Source organism: Nyctibius grandis, chromosome Z (genome assembly GCF_013368605.1).
Source record: "Nyctibius grandis isolate bNycGra1 chromosome Z, bNycGra1.pri, whole genome shotgun sequence".
NCBI lineage: Eukaryota > Metazoa > Chordata > Aves > Nyctibiiformes > Nyctibiidae > Nyctibius > Nyctibius grandis.
The window spans coordinates 37241165-37259631 of NC_090695.1; the positions used below are offsets into that span (position 1 = coordinate 37241165).

Sequence of the window (18467 nt, forward strand, 5' to 3'; positions counted from 1 at the left end):
GTATTACTGACAGGTCTGGTGTCTTATAAAACCAGCCGTTATCAAAGAAGCCAAAGCCCTGCCTGTAGCACCAGTCTCATAGCCAGGCATTTATAGAGAGAATCCTACTATTCCATCCCACGTCATCACCTGAAAATGGAAGGAGGGAGGAGAAAACAACTTGTGCCCCAGACTCTTTCACCAACCGTCCTAGGGCCTTGTAGTCTTTCTTCATCCCCCTCAGACTACGGGATGCAGCTTCTTCCCCACCTGTCTGGAAGATCAGCAGCGGGTAGTAGTCTGTGGCCTTCACCAGGTTGGGGAGTTTCCTGGTGATATCCCTGATTCGGGCTCCAGGCAGACTGCAGACCTCCCTGTGATGGGGATCAGCTTATGCAGTTGATCTTGTATGGGACAGTATCATGAGATGGTTGTTTCAGAAAATATGAGGGCCAGCCTAGCGGGCTGCTTTTCACCTAGCGTGCTTCTACGATAAGTGAAATAGGGACTGGTTGACATTTAGGTTATCTGTCTCCTCTTACTCTCTTGACTGCAGACCTCAGAGAAGTATTTAAATAATTTCAGGGTCAGAACCTGTCCTATTGTTGCGTGTCTTGAATGTAAGTGACCTTCAGTAGGTCATGGGCTAGCTTACCGTGTCACACAGACTGTCCATCTAAAACTCCTCACTGCCTTCACCAGTGCTGGATTATTAGGGCTTGATGAACTTGTAAGCTGGCAGTATGTGATGAAACAGATGGGAGTGAGCATAGGCAGACCAGGGACAATATAGCAGTTAGAAATAAGTTTACTGAGGATGGTATTCCCAGCTGGGAACCTAGAGACATCTGTCTGCACTGACTAATGCTATTGTGACAATGGTAGAAGGGTTGTGCTATTAGTAATCTAGCTGAAATCAAATACAGAACTAGAATAATGATGATAAATACTATGCTAAGGGAAGAAAAAAACAAAATGTGTTCAGTCAAGACCTTATCCATCTCTCAAAAAGTCTGGAAGATTGCAGTGGAAGTGAGTTTCCTCTGGTTCTTTTGATGGCTGTAAAATCATTTGGATGATGTCTCAAACAATATTTAAGTGAAAGACTAAGATAGCTCAGTTCATGAAACTGAAGACTCGTCCAGTCTTCTACAGAATACCAGATACGAGCAAACCTCCTGGTTATACACATCAGACTGAAATTTGCGATGCAAATGTCATACGCCACTTGATTTCACAGGTGATGAAGCTGCCTGTGTCCAAGACATCCTTTTTTTCCTGCACTTTGGGAGATTTTGGTTGTTTATTTCTGGTTTATGGCTGCTTCATCTTTCCCTTAGGAATGGAGAGCAGACAATATTCTCCTCACTCTGATGAAATTTAGGGGACAACTCCCAGGCACAGTTAGGAGGACGTGTTGCATGGTTTGATTTCACCATTACCAACATTTCATGCTTTCTGCAGTTTGATGGCAACAGAGTTGGCTGTAGGACCTACCATCTGTCATGGCATTTAAAAGATAAAAATGGAATCATAAATAGTGCCAGCTCATTACAAAATCGAGCCAGCATGTCAAAATGGAGGACATTAGCATGTTCTTTTAGTATCCTGCTGCCAGCATCTGATGTCAGGTTGCTAATCACTTGAAGTCATCTGTCCAAACAAGCACTGCCAAATCTTTCTTCCAGGCCAGCAGCACCAAACAATACAGGCAAATTTATGTCTGAAGGAAGTACTTCAGTGGAAAGTAAAAATCTGATCAGTTAATCCCCCCCTCCTGTAATTACCCATATAATTAATGTAACCATTCCTTGTTTAAATAATAATAATATTCTGCCACAATATTTAGGTCTACACAAAATCAGATTCTGTTCCAAATGATAATATCAAAGATCATCAATTATTGTGATTAAAATAGTTATTGAATATCAATATTTATTAAAGCATCATAACCTTACTTTTATAAGGCTGACTTTCTAGTTTGGTTCTAAGCCATTGACCTAAACAGAAGCCATTGGGTTTACCTACATGCACAGTTTCCCTAGAATTGTTTGGTCTGCTTTCATTAGTGTGGTATAGAAGTCACACTGATGCAAACCGCTCCTACTCTGCCCAACTTAGGGTTGGCATGACTGCAGCCTTACTTGTCTAATTCCAGTTTTGGTCATAGTGTTTCACAATCAGAAACATCAAGACAGAGAACATTTGTTCACTTTTCCTGTTATGACTACAAATGGGTCAGACAAATCCCCTAACTAGAATTTCCACCATATTGAATTTAGTGGAAGGCATAGTTTAAAATGTTTCAACTGAGGAAAGTGCAAAATTAGAATCATAGAATCATAGAATCATTTTGGTTGGAAAGGACCTTTAAGATCATCAAGTCCAACCATTAATCTAGCACTGCCAAGTCAACCACTAAACCATGTCCCTAAGCACCACATCTACAGGGCTTTTAAATACTTCCAGGGATGGTGACTCCACCACTTCCCTGGGCAGCCTGTTCCAATGCCTTATAACCCTTCCGGTAAAGAAATTTTTCCTGATACCCAATCTAAGCCTCCCCTGGTACAACCTGAGGCTGTTTCCTCTTGTCCTATCATTTGTTACTTGGGAGAAGAGGCTAACACCCGCCTCACTACAACCTCATTTCAGGTAGTTGTAGAGAGTGATAAGGTCTCCCCTGAACCTCCTTTTGTCCAGACTAAACAACCCCAGTTCCCTCACCTGCTCCTCATAAGACTTATGCTCTAGACCCTTCACCAGCTTTGTTGCCCTTCTTTGGACTTGCTGCAGCACCTCAACATCTTTCCTGTAGTGAGGCACCCAAAACTGAACACAGTATTCAAGCATTCATGCAGCATCAGTGTTATGCCTTACCTGAATGTATCTTCAGGAACAGCTGCCTTCATGTTGTAAACATAGCAGACTATCTGTCTTGCTACATCCATTTGACTGAAGCTTGTAATGGGGATGCCAGGATAGCTGGCATACTCTATTTGTCCATACTGAGGTGGGGAGGTTATCACATAGAGGAGCTCCTCTGGCTTGTCAGTACCATCCAGTGCAAGGAGGACATCGGTTGTAATGTAGCCCCGATCCCCTTTTGGCACTCTAAGAGGTTTTATGAAAACAGCAATGTTTCCTGCAGGATAGACAAAACAACACTGAAATAGTCATATTGAATTGTAAGTTGATCTCTCATGCATTATTTAGCACATGCAAGCCATCACCAGTAGAAAAATCATAGGACTGTATGATTATAGGGAAATTCAGGCTGGAAGGGACTTCAAGATATCTCTAGTCCAACCTTCTGCTCAAAGCAGTGTCAGGCATGAGATCAGCCATAACCAGGTTGCTCAGGACTTTGTCCCATCGGGACTTGAAAACTGCCAGCACAACCTCTCAGGACCCTTGTTCCAATCTTAGCAATGTCAGCTTAACTTGGTCCAATTTAGGTTTCTAATAGGGATGCAATAAATGAAGAGAGACCATAAGAGTTGAGCAGAAACCTGGAAGACAGAGCTGTTGTTGAACAGTGTTTTGCCTACCTTATTACATTCTTGCCATTTTTGTGTGCTTTGATTTATTCAGAAGTAAAGCTAGTTTTAGAACAATATTTTCAACTCTATTTGAAAAGTAGCTGGGAGTCCTGGGAGGCAACGTGCAACACATTGCCTTAGGCAGAGCCTTTTCAAATCCCAGGACCACTTCACCAGCAGAAACATCAGGGCTCTGGCCAGCAGTGAAATACAAGCAGACAGACTTTCTGGGTCTGCAGGGAGACTTGCCAAGGACCTACATAGTCCTCAGGGACAGATCAGGACATGTACTCAGATCATCTTTGTTTCAGAAACAGGCACTGTCAAATGTCAGCTCTGCCGAATCTTTACCCTTTTCCATGTCCTTGATATTTATGTAGAAGTCCACAGCTGGGGACCTGTTGTACCCATCCCAAAGATAAAATGTGAAGCTGTCTTTGTTCTTGGACCCTATAGCTCCTGTATGGGCATATCTCACAAGGTTCATATCCAGTTCTTCCTGACTGCACTTCATTCCAGTTTGGAGAGTCATCCAGCCTTGGCCTACCTAGAAAGAATAAATGTCCTTCATTAAACAGATAGTCTCCCATGTATCCTCCCCAGTTAGTTGTGTTTGTTTGCAGTTATGCAGACTATTAGTGACAGCTACCTGGCTTCCCTTCTAAGCTATAGACTCTTCCCTTATAGCATGTTTTGAAGGGCAGTAAATAGCTGGAGTTGCTCCCAAGCAGCTATAAAGCTGGAGAAAATATAGTGATCATGAATAAAACAGAGTAAATGGAGTTTAGCCACTTTTACTTCAGGAATTACATTTCTGCACACTTCTGAATGAGACACCAGCAGGGTGAAAATTAAATGGTTCCTGACCAAACTTATGTTTTCCATTTCTTAATTTCACAAAGTTGCTCTTGGTCTATCTGAAACCATACCTAAAGAGATACCAGAAATGAACCTATAGGGAAGTTCAGGGAAGCACAGAAATTTAGAGTCCCAGAGGTCCTCTAACGGAAAAATGTGAATTGCCCAACAAAATTTCCTGCTTTCCAGAAGACAGCATAGTACGCTATATTGGACTGATCTGTGTATTTGACATTTAGCCTGCTTTGGAGCACAGGTTATCAAGCATAGAGAGCTCAAATACTTGTGGTTTCCCTATATGTTCAAACTGTCAGACTCCAGCCAGTAGCTGTCTCTCACCCCAGTGTGTGGGACCCCTTTAATTCACAAGTCTCATGTGATCCACAGATTCTTCCAGGGATGCAGCATTAAAATACTTTCCAGGCTCACAGGTCTTAGAAACGGATTTTTTTCTATTATATATGCATGCAATTAAAAAGATGCATTTTTTCTCTCTTTGTTCCTGTAGCTTATCTTTGTTCAATAGGTAGTCATCTTTCCTTCCATTTCTAATCTTATTTTCTGCCTTTCCTCTTGCTATATCCTTTTTGATCTTCTTCCTTTTTTCCCTTCCTTCCCCTCATACTTTTTCACTAACTCATGATTTATTACTCACTTTTTCACACACATCTCCCTCCATTCTTTCTGAACCCTGAAGTAACTCAAGTAATGGCTTACTTGTCGCTTCTGTCTGATCAAGGACTTCCCCACCACCCCCTCTCAGCTTTGATGCTTGTTTTTCCACCTCCGTGGGCGCTTTTCCCAGTATCTTTCTCCATTATCACCTCAGATGATCTGCCATGCTTTTCACTCTCCCTCTGCTCCTGTTGAGGATCTGGACTTTAGTGTCAAAGCCTCTGGGACAGCATCACTGTTTGGTTCAAACACTCTTTCCACAATTAAACTGGCCACAGCCATCTACTTCAAAACATGACAGACATTTGGGAGAAAAGGAAGATAAACTTCATTCTAACCTAAAAAGAGAGAGTTCTTTGCATGCCTGTTTTTGTTGAAGTACAAAGACTAACCTTGAGCTGAAGCTGACCATTTTCTGGAAGTCTTTCAAATAAGTAGTAAATTCTCTCCCTGGGGGTATCTTTATCTTCCGCTGACAGAACAGCACTAGAAATGATTCGAGTTTCACCCATGTTCACCTCTATATCATCCTTCCTGCAAAAATTAAAAGTCACGTATTGATGCAATGAAAGAAAAGTAACCTTTCCAACATGTAATTGCTCTGCCAGGAATATGGATTACCCAGATGCTGACAGAAATGACAGCTGCAGAAGGAATGGAAGGAGGGTGCCTATTTCAGTTCAAAACAGGAAAAAAGCAAACAGGGTAGACCAGTTTCTCCTTAAAGTGGTGAAAAACAGCAAAGCAGATACCTACAACAACCTGGCATTTACCACGTCTGTCTTCTTCCCCTGGGCCCTATTCCGCTTACCTTCCTACAATTTATAAGAGGACAATGTAAATAAATAGGCTGTATTATATGTTACTGCTACTATAGTCCATAGCAATACTGGCTCTAAGGAACTGATTATTCGTTAGAGAAGAGACTGTCTTTCAAATGACTAGTCTGCCACTGCTCACCTTAATCTTTAAAAGACACTACAAAGACCTAACTGGCTTTTTCTCTATTCTCCCCATTGCAGAATATTCCTGGGTTCTTGGTTCACAAGAGTAGGTTAAGGCCACCTGTTCCTTGGCAGAAATGGCCATCACTAGCCACAAATAAAATCTGAGGCAGCTTAGAGGAAAAAAATCCCACACAGTTTGAAATTCATGCAGAGTCTTGCTCCGGGATGATTCTCGGATCGTGTTTCCTCTGTTTCCATTCTCAGGTAGTAACCAGCCTCCAGTTTGCCTCTGCACACCCTGCTTTATCATTTTGCTGTTAGCTGTCTTATGTTTTTGCAATGTAGTACCCAAACAGTGTTATTAGACTATACAAAAGTTTCAAGCAGGTTGGAGGGGATTCAGCATATTCAGTCAGCCCAGGTATGGGACCTGCTTAAGCTAATCTGCCCAGGGACCATGGAGCATGTTGGGAAAGGACAGACTCCTTGGGCATTTGGACAGCTAAGCTCTGGCCAGATGCAACTAAGCATGTGCAAGCCATGCTATTTCAAAGGCCAAATACATATAGATTTTTACAAGAACTGCTAAAGACACATTCTTCATATAACAGTCCCTTCCTTTGCCAAGCTGGAGGTGCCTGCTCCAAAGCAGAGTGACAACTGTCATTTCCAAAGAAGTAGTTGTCACAATTACTCAGTGATTTTGGAAAATACATTTATTATTCTAAGAAAGAGTGAAGATTTTTTTCCTGAAGTTTCATAGGCAAACTGATGTGGATATAAGGGTAGATATTTCATGTTTGGCAAAATGAGAAGCAAAGAAAATGGAGTCATATGACAAAGTAAATCAAGTCATATTAATGACAGATCAAGCAGCCTTAATGATTTGCTCATACCAGCAATAATCATGCTGGCACTATGCAAACAGGAACATCAGATATCTGTCCCAAAGACTGTGTGAGCTAGGAAGAGAAGATTCAAACAAAAAAATAAAGATAAACACTTTTAGCTAAACCCTGAATGCTGTCTAATCCAAACTAATTTTTCTGTGTAGCAGCTAGTTGGTTAAGTCCTTCTAGCACCCACATATCTCATCTTGAGAAGAAGATTTCAAGGGGAATGTGTGAGGGCCGTATGTTCCCCAAGGGCACTCCTTGCTACATGACACAATCCAAGAGGTGACAGATTGAGTTTTTGGCAATCACTGTGAATAAGAGCCACTGTTTGCCAGCCAAAACATCCCATCCCAGATTCTTCAGTCTGTTGACCATAGCTAATGGAGGTGAGAACTGAAACTCCCTGGAGTGGAAAGATACCCCCAGATCAAAAAGTGAGGAAAAGCTTACAGGTATTGTCAGATGTTCACCTGTAAAACACTGGAGTGGCATAAAGGAGGTCCTACCCCACAGCAAAGATGTGGTGACTGAATGTGGCAGCTAAACCACTTCAATGCCAAACTCAACATGTTTCCTTAAAGAACTACCGCTTAACTGCAGGCAGCATACTGCATCTCAGTGGAAGAGTAACAGGCAAGAAGCAGTAACTTCTTATAATGAAATAGCTATTTTACAAGTACATGACTCACTATATGCTACTGTTCACCACAGGAATGGCAAATGGAGACATCTAACCACCAGGCAAGGCAGCAACAGCTTCTGGATCCAGCTGGGCAAAGCTAAAAACACTTGACTTCTTGCACTCCATCACCTTCCTTCAGAGAGAAAGGGTGGAAAATGACATGGCAATCTTTACCATGTGGGGAACAAATAGGCAATTATGAGTAATTATCGGTACATGGTATAAATACATAAACCATACCCTTTATTCTAACTAGAAATGGACTTTTTCTTTTGTTAGCATTATGTGGTTCTTGATAATATTTCAACTATAAAACTAACATTTGTTAATGCAGGAAGCTCTACATGGTAAACAAAACATTCAAAATTCCCTGCAATGGGAAATGTAGGTCTGGTCTGAAGGTAGGCCAAATATCCTGAGGGATTAGAAATTCCCAATTCAGTGGCAGCCTGCTTAATAGGCTGTGAGTCATTTCCAAAAATGCACACTTTATAAGTTCAGAGTTGTATCCCCAAAGCCTTCAGGCCCGCAGCTCCCCATCTGCCTGCCTTGGGCTGGAAAGCAGCCATAACGACAGAGGCCCTGATGCTCTGTGGCAGGTCATCAGCTAAAAAATGGGAATCCCAGGGGATGAGCTCCTTGTTAAACTGTCCAGAAGGTTTGGCTCTCTTGCAGCCAGCTGCCTGTCTGCCAATAGTCTGCCAGGCAATTTCTGACCACCTCTAATTAATTTATGACTCCTAGTTTTGGACTGTAAGGGAAGTTAGCATGTACCTTTTCAGAAGTTGAATTATGGCTGATCAATAGAGTTTTTTAATAGAAAAGAAGAGAAACGTTAAGCTGAAAGGCTTTCCCCTGTGAGGCAAGGAGGCATCAACCTTATGGATTCTCTCATGCCAAAATTCAGATCTGCTTTCAGAGAGGTGTTTTAGACAGGCAGTTGCCCCAGGGAAGGGGAAAGCAAAGTAACTGTGGTCAATACCATGGTGGACAGTGGCCAGCAGATGTGTGCAAAGATCAGGGCTCTTCGGCAAACATCTTGAAGTAAGTCATGGAAGACAAAACAAGTATGTTTCCCCCCTTTCTTTTTCTCTCTTCTTTTAATACTGAGTGACATTAAAGCATGCCCTTCTTTCACTAAAAATGTTTTTGTTAAACAGGCTTACAGAGACCCACATGGAAACATCTGCATTGACATTACTCTGTGACTAGTTATGGTGTCCTCTCCCCATCAGTCACCGATTTGCTGTTTTGATCACTTTTGATCATTTTGTCTGAACTCATCCCTCTGTCAGAGACAGGAACATGTGGCTTACTTGCTCAGCACTGGTTTCTCATCATTAACTGGAATGACCTTTACTGAAATGGTTCTGAGGACTTTATGTTTCCCATCTGATAGCTGGATTTTAAAGCTGTCCGTGAGGTTTTCCGAATTGTCATGCATGTACATCAGCTTCATTCCTGTGCAGGGGACAAGGGGAAGAAAAATAAGAGAGAGAGAGAGAGGGAGTGAGAGATAAATTAAAAGAACAAATAAGTCTGACTCCTGCAAAATCTCTCACATCATTTCACTCTGCTTCCATCACCCTTCTGCCATCTCCCCTCCCCATATAACCTGGTCATGACAAGCTTTTTTCAGCTACCAGAAGATGAGCTTGGCGAGCCAGTACTCTTCATTAATTTAACAACATACTACGGACTCAAAGACACCAGCCTGACCTAAGTAAGGAGTGACTCTCTTCACAAAAGGGTCTCTGTCAGTCTGAAAAAAGGCACATTTCTTCTCTCATTCCAATTCATTTTAACAGGGACCATAGAAAGGGTGAGACTACTAGGCAACATGTTTCTGTGCCTTAAATTATCCTCAGGGAGCTTTAAACAAGCATTGGGAAGGACTGCTGGCCTTGTGGCTATGACCATGGACAATCAGAAGATCTGGGCTGGAGGTGGCTCAGTCACCACTGTGGACAGGAAAAGAGCAAAGCAAAGCAATTGGAAGAGAGTCAAAAACAGGACTTGGGAAGGCTGAGGAATTTGGGGTGGGGACATGGTATTTCTGAAGGTTCATGTTAGACAGGCAGAGAGGAGAAAAATCTTTCCTCGGGTTTTGAGTTTGAACTGCAACCTGAGTGGCAGGACTGAATTAATGTCCCTTTTTATATTGATAGATCCCATATTTCACTAAATGGCCACAGTCTGGAAGAATCCCTCATATTCTTGGCAGTGTTAAATACACTTTTTGATTACATGTACTTGAAAGAGCTTTGCTGCTTCAAAGCAGGTTAACTGATCATGCTAAGCTATAGAGCCCCAGTTCATACCTTTATCATCAGGTATATGAAGGTATGATCACAGAATCACAGAATCACAGAATCAATCAGGGTGGAAGAGACCTCTGGGATCACTGAGTCCAACCATTGCCCTGACACCACCATGTCAACTACACCATGGCACTAAGTGCCATGTCCAGTCTTTTTTTAAACACATCCAGAGATGGTGACTCCACCACCTCCCTGGGCAGCCTGTTCCAATGTCTAATGACCCTTTCTGAGAAGAAATGCTTCCTAATGTCCAACCTGAACCTCCCCTGGCGAAGCTTGAGGCTATGTCCTCTTGTCCTATTGCTAGTTCCCTGGGACAAGAGGCCGACTCCCACTCCGCTACAACCTTCCCTCAGGTAGTTGTAGACTGCAATAAGGTCACCTCTGAGCCTCCTCTTCTCCAGGCTAAACAACCCCAGCTCCCTCAGCCATTCCTCGTAGGACAGACCCTCCAGACCCTTCACCAGCTTGGTCGCCCTCCTCTGGACTCGCTCCAACACCTCAACATCTTTCTTGAAGTGCGGGACCCAGAACTGGACACAGTATTCAAGGTGCGGCCTCACCAGTGCTGAGTACAGAGGGATGATCACTTCCCTAGACTGGCTGGCTACACTATGCCTAATAGAGGCCAGGATGCTATTGGCCTTCTTGGCCACCTGGGCACACTGCTGGCTGTCGATCAGCACCCCCAAGTCTCTTTCCGCCTGGCCGCTCTCTAACCACTCTTCCCCCAGCCTGTAGCGCTGCATGGGGTTGTTGTGGCCCAAGTGTAAGACCCGGCACTTGTTCTTGTTGAACCTCATGCCGTTGGTCTCGGCCCATCTATCTAACCTATCCAGATCCCTCTGTAGGGCCTTCCTACCCTCCAGCAGATAGACACTCCCACCCAGCTTGGTGTCATCTGCAAATTTGCTGAGGGTGCACTCAATCCCTACGTCTAGATCATCTATAAAGATATTGAAGAGCACCGGCCCAAGAACTGAGCCCTGGGGAACACCGCGAGTGACCGGCCGCCAGTTGGACTTTGCCCCATTCACCACCACTCTCTGGGCTCAGCCATCCAGCCAGTTTTTAACCCATTTAAGAGTCCACCCATCCAAGCCCCGGGCAGACAGTTTGTCTAGGAGGGTGCTGTGGGAGACAGTGTCGAATGCCTTACTGAAGTCTAGACAGACTACATGCACAGCCCTGCCCTCATCTACTGAGTGGGTCACTTGGTCATAGAAGGAGATCAAGTTGGTAAAGCAGGACCTGCCTTTCATGAATCCATGTTGGCTGGCCCCGATGCCCCAATTGTCCTGCATGTGCAATGTAATGGCACTCAGGATGATCTGTTCCATCACCTTGCCTGGCACCGAGGTCAGGCTGACAGGCCTATAGTTCCCTGGATCATCCTTCCGACCCTTCGTGTAGATGGGCGTTACATTTGCTAATTTCCAGTCAGCTGGAACTTCTCCCGTTAACTGAGACTGCCAGTAGATAATAGAGAGTGGTCTGGCGAATTCATTTGCCAGTTCCTTCATTACTCTGGGGTGAATCCCATCCAGGCCCATAGCCTTGTGAGTGTCCAGCTGGCACAGCAGGTCACTAACTGTCTCCTCCTGGATTATGGGGAGTTCACACAGCCCCCCACACCTGACTTCAGGCTCTGGGGACTGAGTTTCCTGAGGACAACCGGTCTTGACATTAAAGACTGAGGCAAAGAAGACATTGAGCACCTCTGCCTTTTCCTCATCCCCTGACACTACACTACCCTCCTCATTCAGCAAGTGGTGGAGGCTCTCCTTGACCCTCCTTTTGCTGTTAACGTATTTGTAGAAGCTTTCTTTGTTGTCTTTGACCGTAGCAGCCAAATCGAGCTCTAATTGAGCTTTAGCCCTTCTAATCTTCTCCTTACACGACCTGGCAACATCCCTATAGATCTCCCAATTACCCTACCCTTCTTCCAGAGCAAATAGGCTCTCTTTTTTTCCTTAAGTTCTAGCCTGAGTTCTCTGTTTAACCAGGAAGTTCTAGCCTGAGTTCTCTGTTTAACCAGGTCGGTCTTTTTCTCCGACGGCTTGTCTTCCTACACACAGGGACAGCTTGTTCCTGAATATTTAGCAGTTCAGTTTTAAAGCACGTCCAGCCTTCCTGGACTCCTTTGCCCTTCAGGACCGACTCCCAAGGGACTCTGTCCACCAACCTCTTAAACAGGCTACAGTCTGCCTGGCGGAAATCTAAGGCAGAAGTTCTGTTCTTGCCCCTCCTTACTTTCCCCACTATGGAAAACTCTAACATTTCATGGTCACTATTCCCAAGATGTATGATGAAGGTATATATTGTGGCCTTCCAATATATAAAGGAGGCTTATAGGAAAGATGGAGAGAGACTTTTCACCAATGCCTGTAGTGACAGGACAAGGGGCAAGGGTTTTAACCTGAAAGAGAATAGGTTTAGATTGGACATAAGGAAAAAATGTTTTACAGTAAGGGTGGTGATAAGCTGGAACAGGTTGCCCAGAGAAGCTGTGGATGCCCCCTCCTTGGAAGTGTTCAAGGTCAGGTTGGATGGGGCTTTGAGCAACCCGGTCTAATGGAAAGGTGTTCCTGCCCATAGCAGGGTGGTCAGACTAGATGATCCTTAAAGGCCCCTTCCAACCCAAACTGTTCTATGATTCTATGATCATTTAGAGCAATATTTAACCCCGTGATCAGTTAATGTGTTTTTAAATCAGTCTGTCTCTGTTCTAGGTGCTGTCCAACATTTTGAAATATGTTTGCTGATATGTTACAATATTCCCTTTATATTTTCAGGGCAGATGACCTCCTTAGTTGTATTACTACACTTTTTGACATGTAGGTTTCTCAGGGTGATTTTATTGACAGTTCCTAAAATTAATATATAACATTAGCATTAAATAGGGTAACTTCTATTCCTAAACATTGTCTTGGAAGTACACATAAGGCAAGTGAATAAATAAGTAAGTGCTGAAGGTTCCTTATTGTGCCACCTTGCCTCATTAAAGGAATGAAAAACCAAAGTCAGAAGAATGCTGTACCTACCGTTCTTCAGTAGCTCCATGGAAAAGTCACAAACAAGCAACCCATGGTCGTGATGGTCATCGTTAATTAGCTGTTTATAGTGTAGAATATCATTGCCATGAACTCCATTAATAAGGAATCCATGCCAGGGCCTCTGCACAACCCCAAATACCAAATGATCTTGAGGCACATCCAGATCAACCGCATTGATAACAGAGAGATCCAGCTCTTTCATCTCCCCCTCTTGAACCTGAACATGAAAGAAAAAAATGTCCAATTCTTTTATATAAAACGAAATTATAGAATTTTAGCATGACTTCCTATGTAGGATATTTTTGTGTATGAGTGTATCTCTTTGTTTCCTCCACTCCTTCCCCAATAGCTTTTGAACTAGTTGCTGATTTCAACCACTTTAAGAGACATAGAGTAGTGGTAACCAAAAATGGTTACAGTGATGAAAAGAGGAGGTGAGATAAGGAGTTCATATCTGCCCCAATTAATAGAAAAGCTGTTAGGGGAGTAAACTTCAGGGATTCTAGGGAATGCACAGAGGAGAAAGCCTTTAAATACATAAATATATATCAAAATATGGATGCATATAAATTTATACACATACATGCACTTTTTACTTTACAGTAAGATAAGCTTACACTGCCCTAGAATGGTGGTCACAGAATTATTATTTATATTAAAAGCAGTGTTCAGAGAGGGGAGAGGCTATGCCAGGAACACATAAAAACTCTAAAAAAAAAAAATGAAACTCTTTTGAGAAACCAGAAGAAGCATAAAGATCCTTCTGCTTTCTAGATGGCTCATTTATTTCGAAATTTGAGTCTTTTTTTTACTTAACTGCAAGTTATCAAACAGAGCTGTGCACTGCTCCAGTCCCACTGAAGCTGTGTCTTACAGGTTTACATAGCATTTAACTGGGCTGTTTCCTGAACTAGGCTGAACTGCACAAAGTAAGGGAAAGATGCAGAGAAACAGGTGTCAGAACAATGTTCTTATTTATATTAAATATTGTTTTCTGGTATAAAATAATTATATGACGGGCATTTTGATTCTTTCCTTACAGTAATATTCCTTGCTATGAGTTCTGGGACTTCATCATTGGTTGGACTGATCAGCACGAAAAATGGAGTCTCTGCTGAGCGATGCAGCCCATCGGTGACATAAAGTACAAAGTGGTCTGCTGTTGGCTCCATTCGCATGTGCCTGGCTTGTACATAGTTTATGTTCAGGGCTTTCAGGTGCTTCAGCTGAAACGAAGCTAGAAATTTTAAAGAGACGATGAGTTAGCACAATCTTTTCCTGCCTTCTGGTCTTATGTATCATAAAAAAAAATCTGAAACTATGTCGTTCTTCAAAGAACAAATAACTTGGATTTTATAAGTTCTCAGTCATTTTTTGGCTGAAAGAGTTACACTGCACGTTACTGCAGGACACATGCCCTTCCCCTGAAACAAAAAAATGCATCTTTCTGCTTCTTGTGGGACTGTGCAACTTCGTACTTCTCAGTTCAATCTGTAGAACTGAGCCCAAATAAAAAGACCCTAATAACAGGTAGGAAAGGTAGGAAAATAGGTAGGAAAGGTAGGACCCAATAAGGTAGGAAAAGATCCGAGGTCTAAGTAATTACATTAATTGTTATTTGACTGACAGACCAGGAAAATGGGGACCAAAAGGCTCAGCAATTCTGGTTGTCCAGGTGGAGACACTGGTAAAAGCTGGTAGCATTACAGAGCACGCCACAATCTGTTCTGCTGAGGATGAAACTGCCGTACAACATTTGAAGGTGGACAAGGGAATGTTCCCAAGTCAACCACTATCTCCACCACTTTTGTAACTTTGCCTTGGAAACTAGCACAGGACCCAGGCTTTTCAAATTGTCAGCTGCAGCATTTAACTGACAGAAGTACAGGTGACTGGAAGTGCAGGAGTTTTGCTTGGGAGAGTGAAGTGGGAGGTAGAGAGAGCAGATTAATGTCTCATATCACCACTTCTAATAGATTGCAGCTGGTATGCATAAAACAAGGATTGGTTTATTTACTTCCAAGTGCCAATTCTTCACATTTGCAGAGCTGTGGTCTCCCTTTGAACTCCTCCCATACTTTCCCACTGCTCTTCATTTGCCAGCATCTGCCTTTCTCAATAAGCCCATAATAATGCACACACCTGCAGCTACTTCACCAGAGCCTACTGCACAGCCCTCCACGAGTCCTCTGTATTTCATCTGCTTGATTACCGTACGTCATTTAGACTTACCTATACTTATACCAGTGTTGCTCTTCTCAAACCCAGGAGAAGGCAGTATATTTTCAATGTAACCAAACTGGGGAGGAGAAACCAAGACAAACTCTAAGTCATCTGCAGTGGTGTCAGGGTCAGTGGCAAACAAATGATGGGTGGTAAGGGCTGCTGAGGAGCCTTCCTCCACCACAAACCTTGCACCTGCACACAAACAGTATGGTAAGCATTATTGCTTATTTAGCCTATTTTGCTGTTGTTTTTGTTAACAAGAATGGAAATAATAACTAAGAGGGGAAAGACAACAAATACTGAGTTACTGAGGAGTTTTGATTTAGGCTTTTTTTCTCTGCTTACATCATCAACTCTGCTTTTGCCATCATGTACGTAGAGAGGAAGAGGATCATGAAATTATTTTACTGGTATGTTATTAGGTATGGTTTATATGCTGCTCAAAATCAGTTGTTACTGGTGTTTGTCAGAACATTAATTATATGAGAGCTGTTACGAATTGCTTATAATGAACAATTTTTCATGCATCACTGCTTAATTTCCCTGCTGGGATAATGCTTCATTTCCAGAACATTACTTAGGTGAGAGCCTGCAAATTATAAAACTACTAATACATATGCTTAAATATTCTCTGAGATACATAACGTATATGTGATACTTACGAACAAAGAACATTGAAAGAGACAAGCATACAGAAAGCATACCTATAATATACTACAGACCTTACCCAAAGCCCAGGAAGTCAATGGAAATTTCATACAATGGGCTGCTGTTGGACTAAATGTACATTACAAATACTATTTCCATTTAACTGAGTATTTTTGATCCTGAAGAGTACTAGTGAGAATGTGGCTTCACATCTATTAATTTGTTCTGTTACATATATAGCCTATATTTGTCTTTATTCACTAACAGAATTAAATAGAGGTAATAAAAGATTCTCTCCCTTCATATAAGGACCAGAGTCTAAATTTCTTGTATACTTTACATACAAAGGTAGATAGATATTTATGTTTATGCTTTTGCATTTTATAAATCTGACAATCGTCTGGACTTCAGTTCAGGGACAAGATATGGATCACTTTTACTCAGACGTAGCTTACATATGTGACAATGGACATGTATAGATGGAGGGGAGCAGATCTGAGCACTCTCATTTCTAGCCGCATGATTTAAACATGCAGCTGAAGGGCTACAAGCAGTTATCATCATGCTTGCACCTGCAGCTGAATTTAGTGGTTGCACTGTACTAGCAAAAGAAAAAAAGTATTGATGGAAATCCTGATCCAAAAATTTTGTATGCTGATCTCAGCTGACTCTTTCTGATGCTAAAAACCAAACAAATAAAAACCCTGAGTCTTTAGCCGTTACAGTACTGCAAAGACCACATTATAATGCTACAGTGAGAGGAAGCTTTCACCAGTTGCAATTGATGGAGGCTGGTTGTTCACTGGAAGTACAGTGATGTTAAGGTCATATACGGGAAATGGATCATGAAGCAGAACTGGAGGAGGAAGAGGCCCATCATAACAGCAGTCTTTCACATCTAGGCCAGCCTCATCGTCAGATACAATGAAGGTTAAGATCTCAATGGAAGGAGTCAGGCCAATCTCCCCACCTGGAAAAAATGTTGCAGTTCAGAAGAAATGTTTTTCCAAAACTTCATGAAGGATAATTTTGTATCCTGCAAGGACAATCTGCAGTATTCAAAGTCAGAAGATGAAACCAGACCAAAACCACAGCAAAATGACTTGAATTCTTAATTCTGACTGGTGGGGGTGCTGTTTGGTTAGGGATTTGGTTTGTTGTTTGTGATTAATTTTAACTAGCTTCTATTCTAGAATCAAAGGGTGTAGATAACTAAGTTAGTATTACTAATAGGTATAATATTATTATTGCAATGTTATAATATTATATTGTAATTGTAATAAAATTGCTAATAGTCCTCATGATTCTGTTCTTTGTGCACTAAGGCATGTGCAAAATGTACATTTGTGCAGAAAGGGAGTTTTTTTCTCGATTGCTTCTTGAAGAATGTGGGGAAAGATCTTTCTTTTATATATATATACTTGCTGTATATACTCTCTCTATGACAAGTGATAATATCCATGCTCTTCTAGAAGAAAACATTTCTGCATACCAAGAAATGCATGTAGTATGCCTCTTATCCCTACAAAATGGACTACAACAAGGGCTATGCTTTGTTATTATACTGTATATTATGCCTATATGTAATCATGTTCAAAATGTGGGCTGATACAGCACAGGACTGGGAACTGCAACCCCTTGCAAGAAGCATCTGTGTCTGAGCGTATTCCAGTTCTCAGCACATCTGGCAGCCTGTGTTTTGCATTGCTGCAAGATGTTACTGATAAGCTGTCTGCAAAAGAAAGGCAGTGACTCCCACCCTTGCTTGCAATATCTACTGGCAGCACATTTAATGTGTAGAAATTTGGGAATGAAAACCACAGGCACTGCACCCTTGAAGGTCAGCTTCTGCCCTTTATTGCCTCTGCAAAATGCTGCCATTGAAATAATGTTCCTGGTATCTTTAGGATGCTGAAGAAAAGTTTGTTATGGGTGGCCATAATCAAGTACTTCCTTCTCTTTTCAAATACCAGCTGTTCATTTTAGACAGTGCCAAGCCTGAAAATATCACATATATTCTTCACGCTCGCACAAAATTACAAATTAGACAGAAACCCAGAGCCTTTGAAAAAAAAAAAGACTAAAGCTGTCATCAGAGATGTAAAAAAGAGAGCCCCTTTAATGCTAATGAAAGGACCAAATTAAGTAGGAAAATGGGTTAACCGGCCCTTGATTTCTGTGATTAATTTTTTTTAAAAGTATTTTTGTATTTTAAAGATAAAACCTCAAAATGACATCTTTTTAGCACTGTGGTTCTGTTGAAGAAAATCTGATAATTTGTCTTGGGGTACAGAAAGACTATAAGCTGTCCGAAAGTGGATATCCATTGAGACTGGGGAGTCAAGCAAGAAGTACCTTAGGTTTTTAGCAGTTTTCTATTAAAACTAGGCATCCTCATTTAAAGTGTTACATTATTTTATCTAAACATGACTATGGGAAACGATCAAATTTTTTTTTTTTTTAATGTCATGAAACAAGTAAAAAGAGTTTATTTTGTATCTAATTTAATAGTAATTTTGCCAAAAAAGCCCAAGGTTTTTTATCAGCAACAGTGAAAGAGATCCTCCAGGATTAAGATGCTTTCATCTGTTTGTTCTAATATAATTTTGAGTTCAAACAGGGATTTGGAGAACACAT

General features: G+C 41.8%; 1 protein-coding gene across 1 annotated transcript in view; it reads right to left on the reverse strand.

Annotated features, from left to right (window-relative positions):
- The window catches only part of FREM1 (FRAS1 related extracellular matrix 1), a 77677-nt gene that overhangs the window by 26422 nt on the left and 32788 nt on the right, over positions 1-18467 (reverse strand). Inside the window, exons 17-24 of the mRNA XM_068422710.1 lie at positions 16603-16800; positions 15189-15374; positions 13997-14193; positions 12945-13173; positions 8896-9040; positions 5447-5588; positions 3873-4068; positions 2860-3124 (exon numbers count right to left, since the gene is read on the reverse strand). Coding sequence (XP_068278811.1) covers positions 2860-3124; positions 3873-4068; positions 5447-5588; positions 8896-9040; positions 12945-13173; positions 13997-14193; positions 15189-15374; positions 16603-16800 — 1558 coding nt within the window. The remainder of the gene's footprint in view (positions 1-2859; positions 3125-3872; positions 4069-5446; positions 5589-8895; positions 9041-12944; positions 13174-13996; positions 14194-15188; positions 15375-16602; positions 16801-18467) is intronic.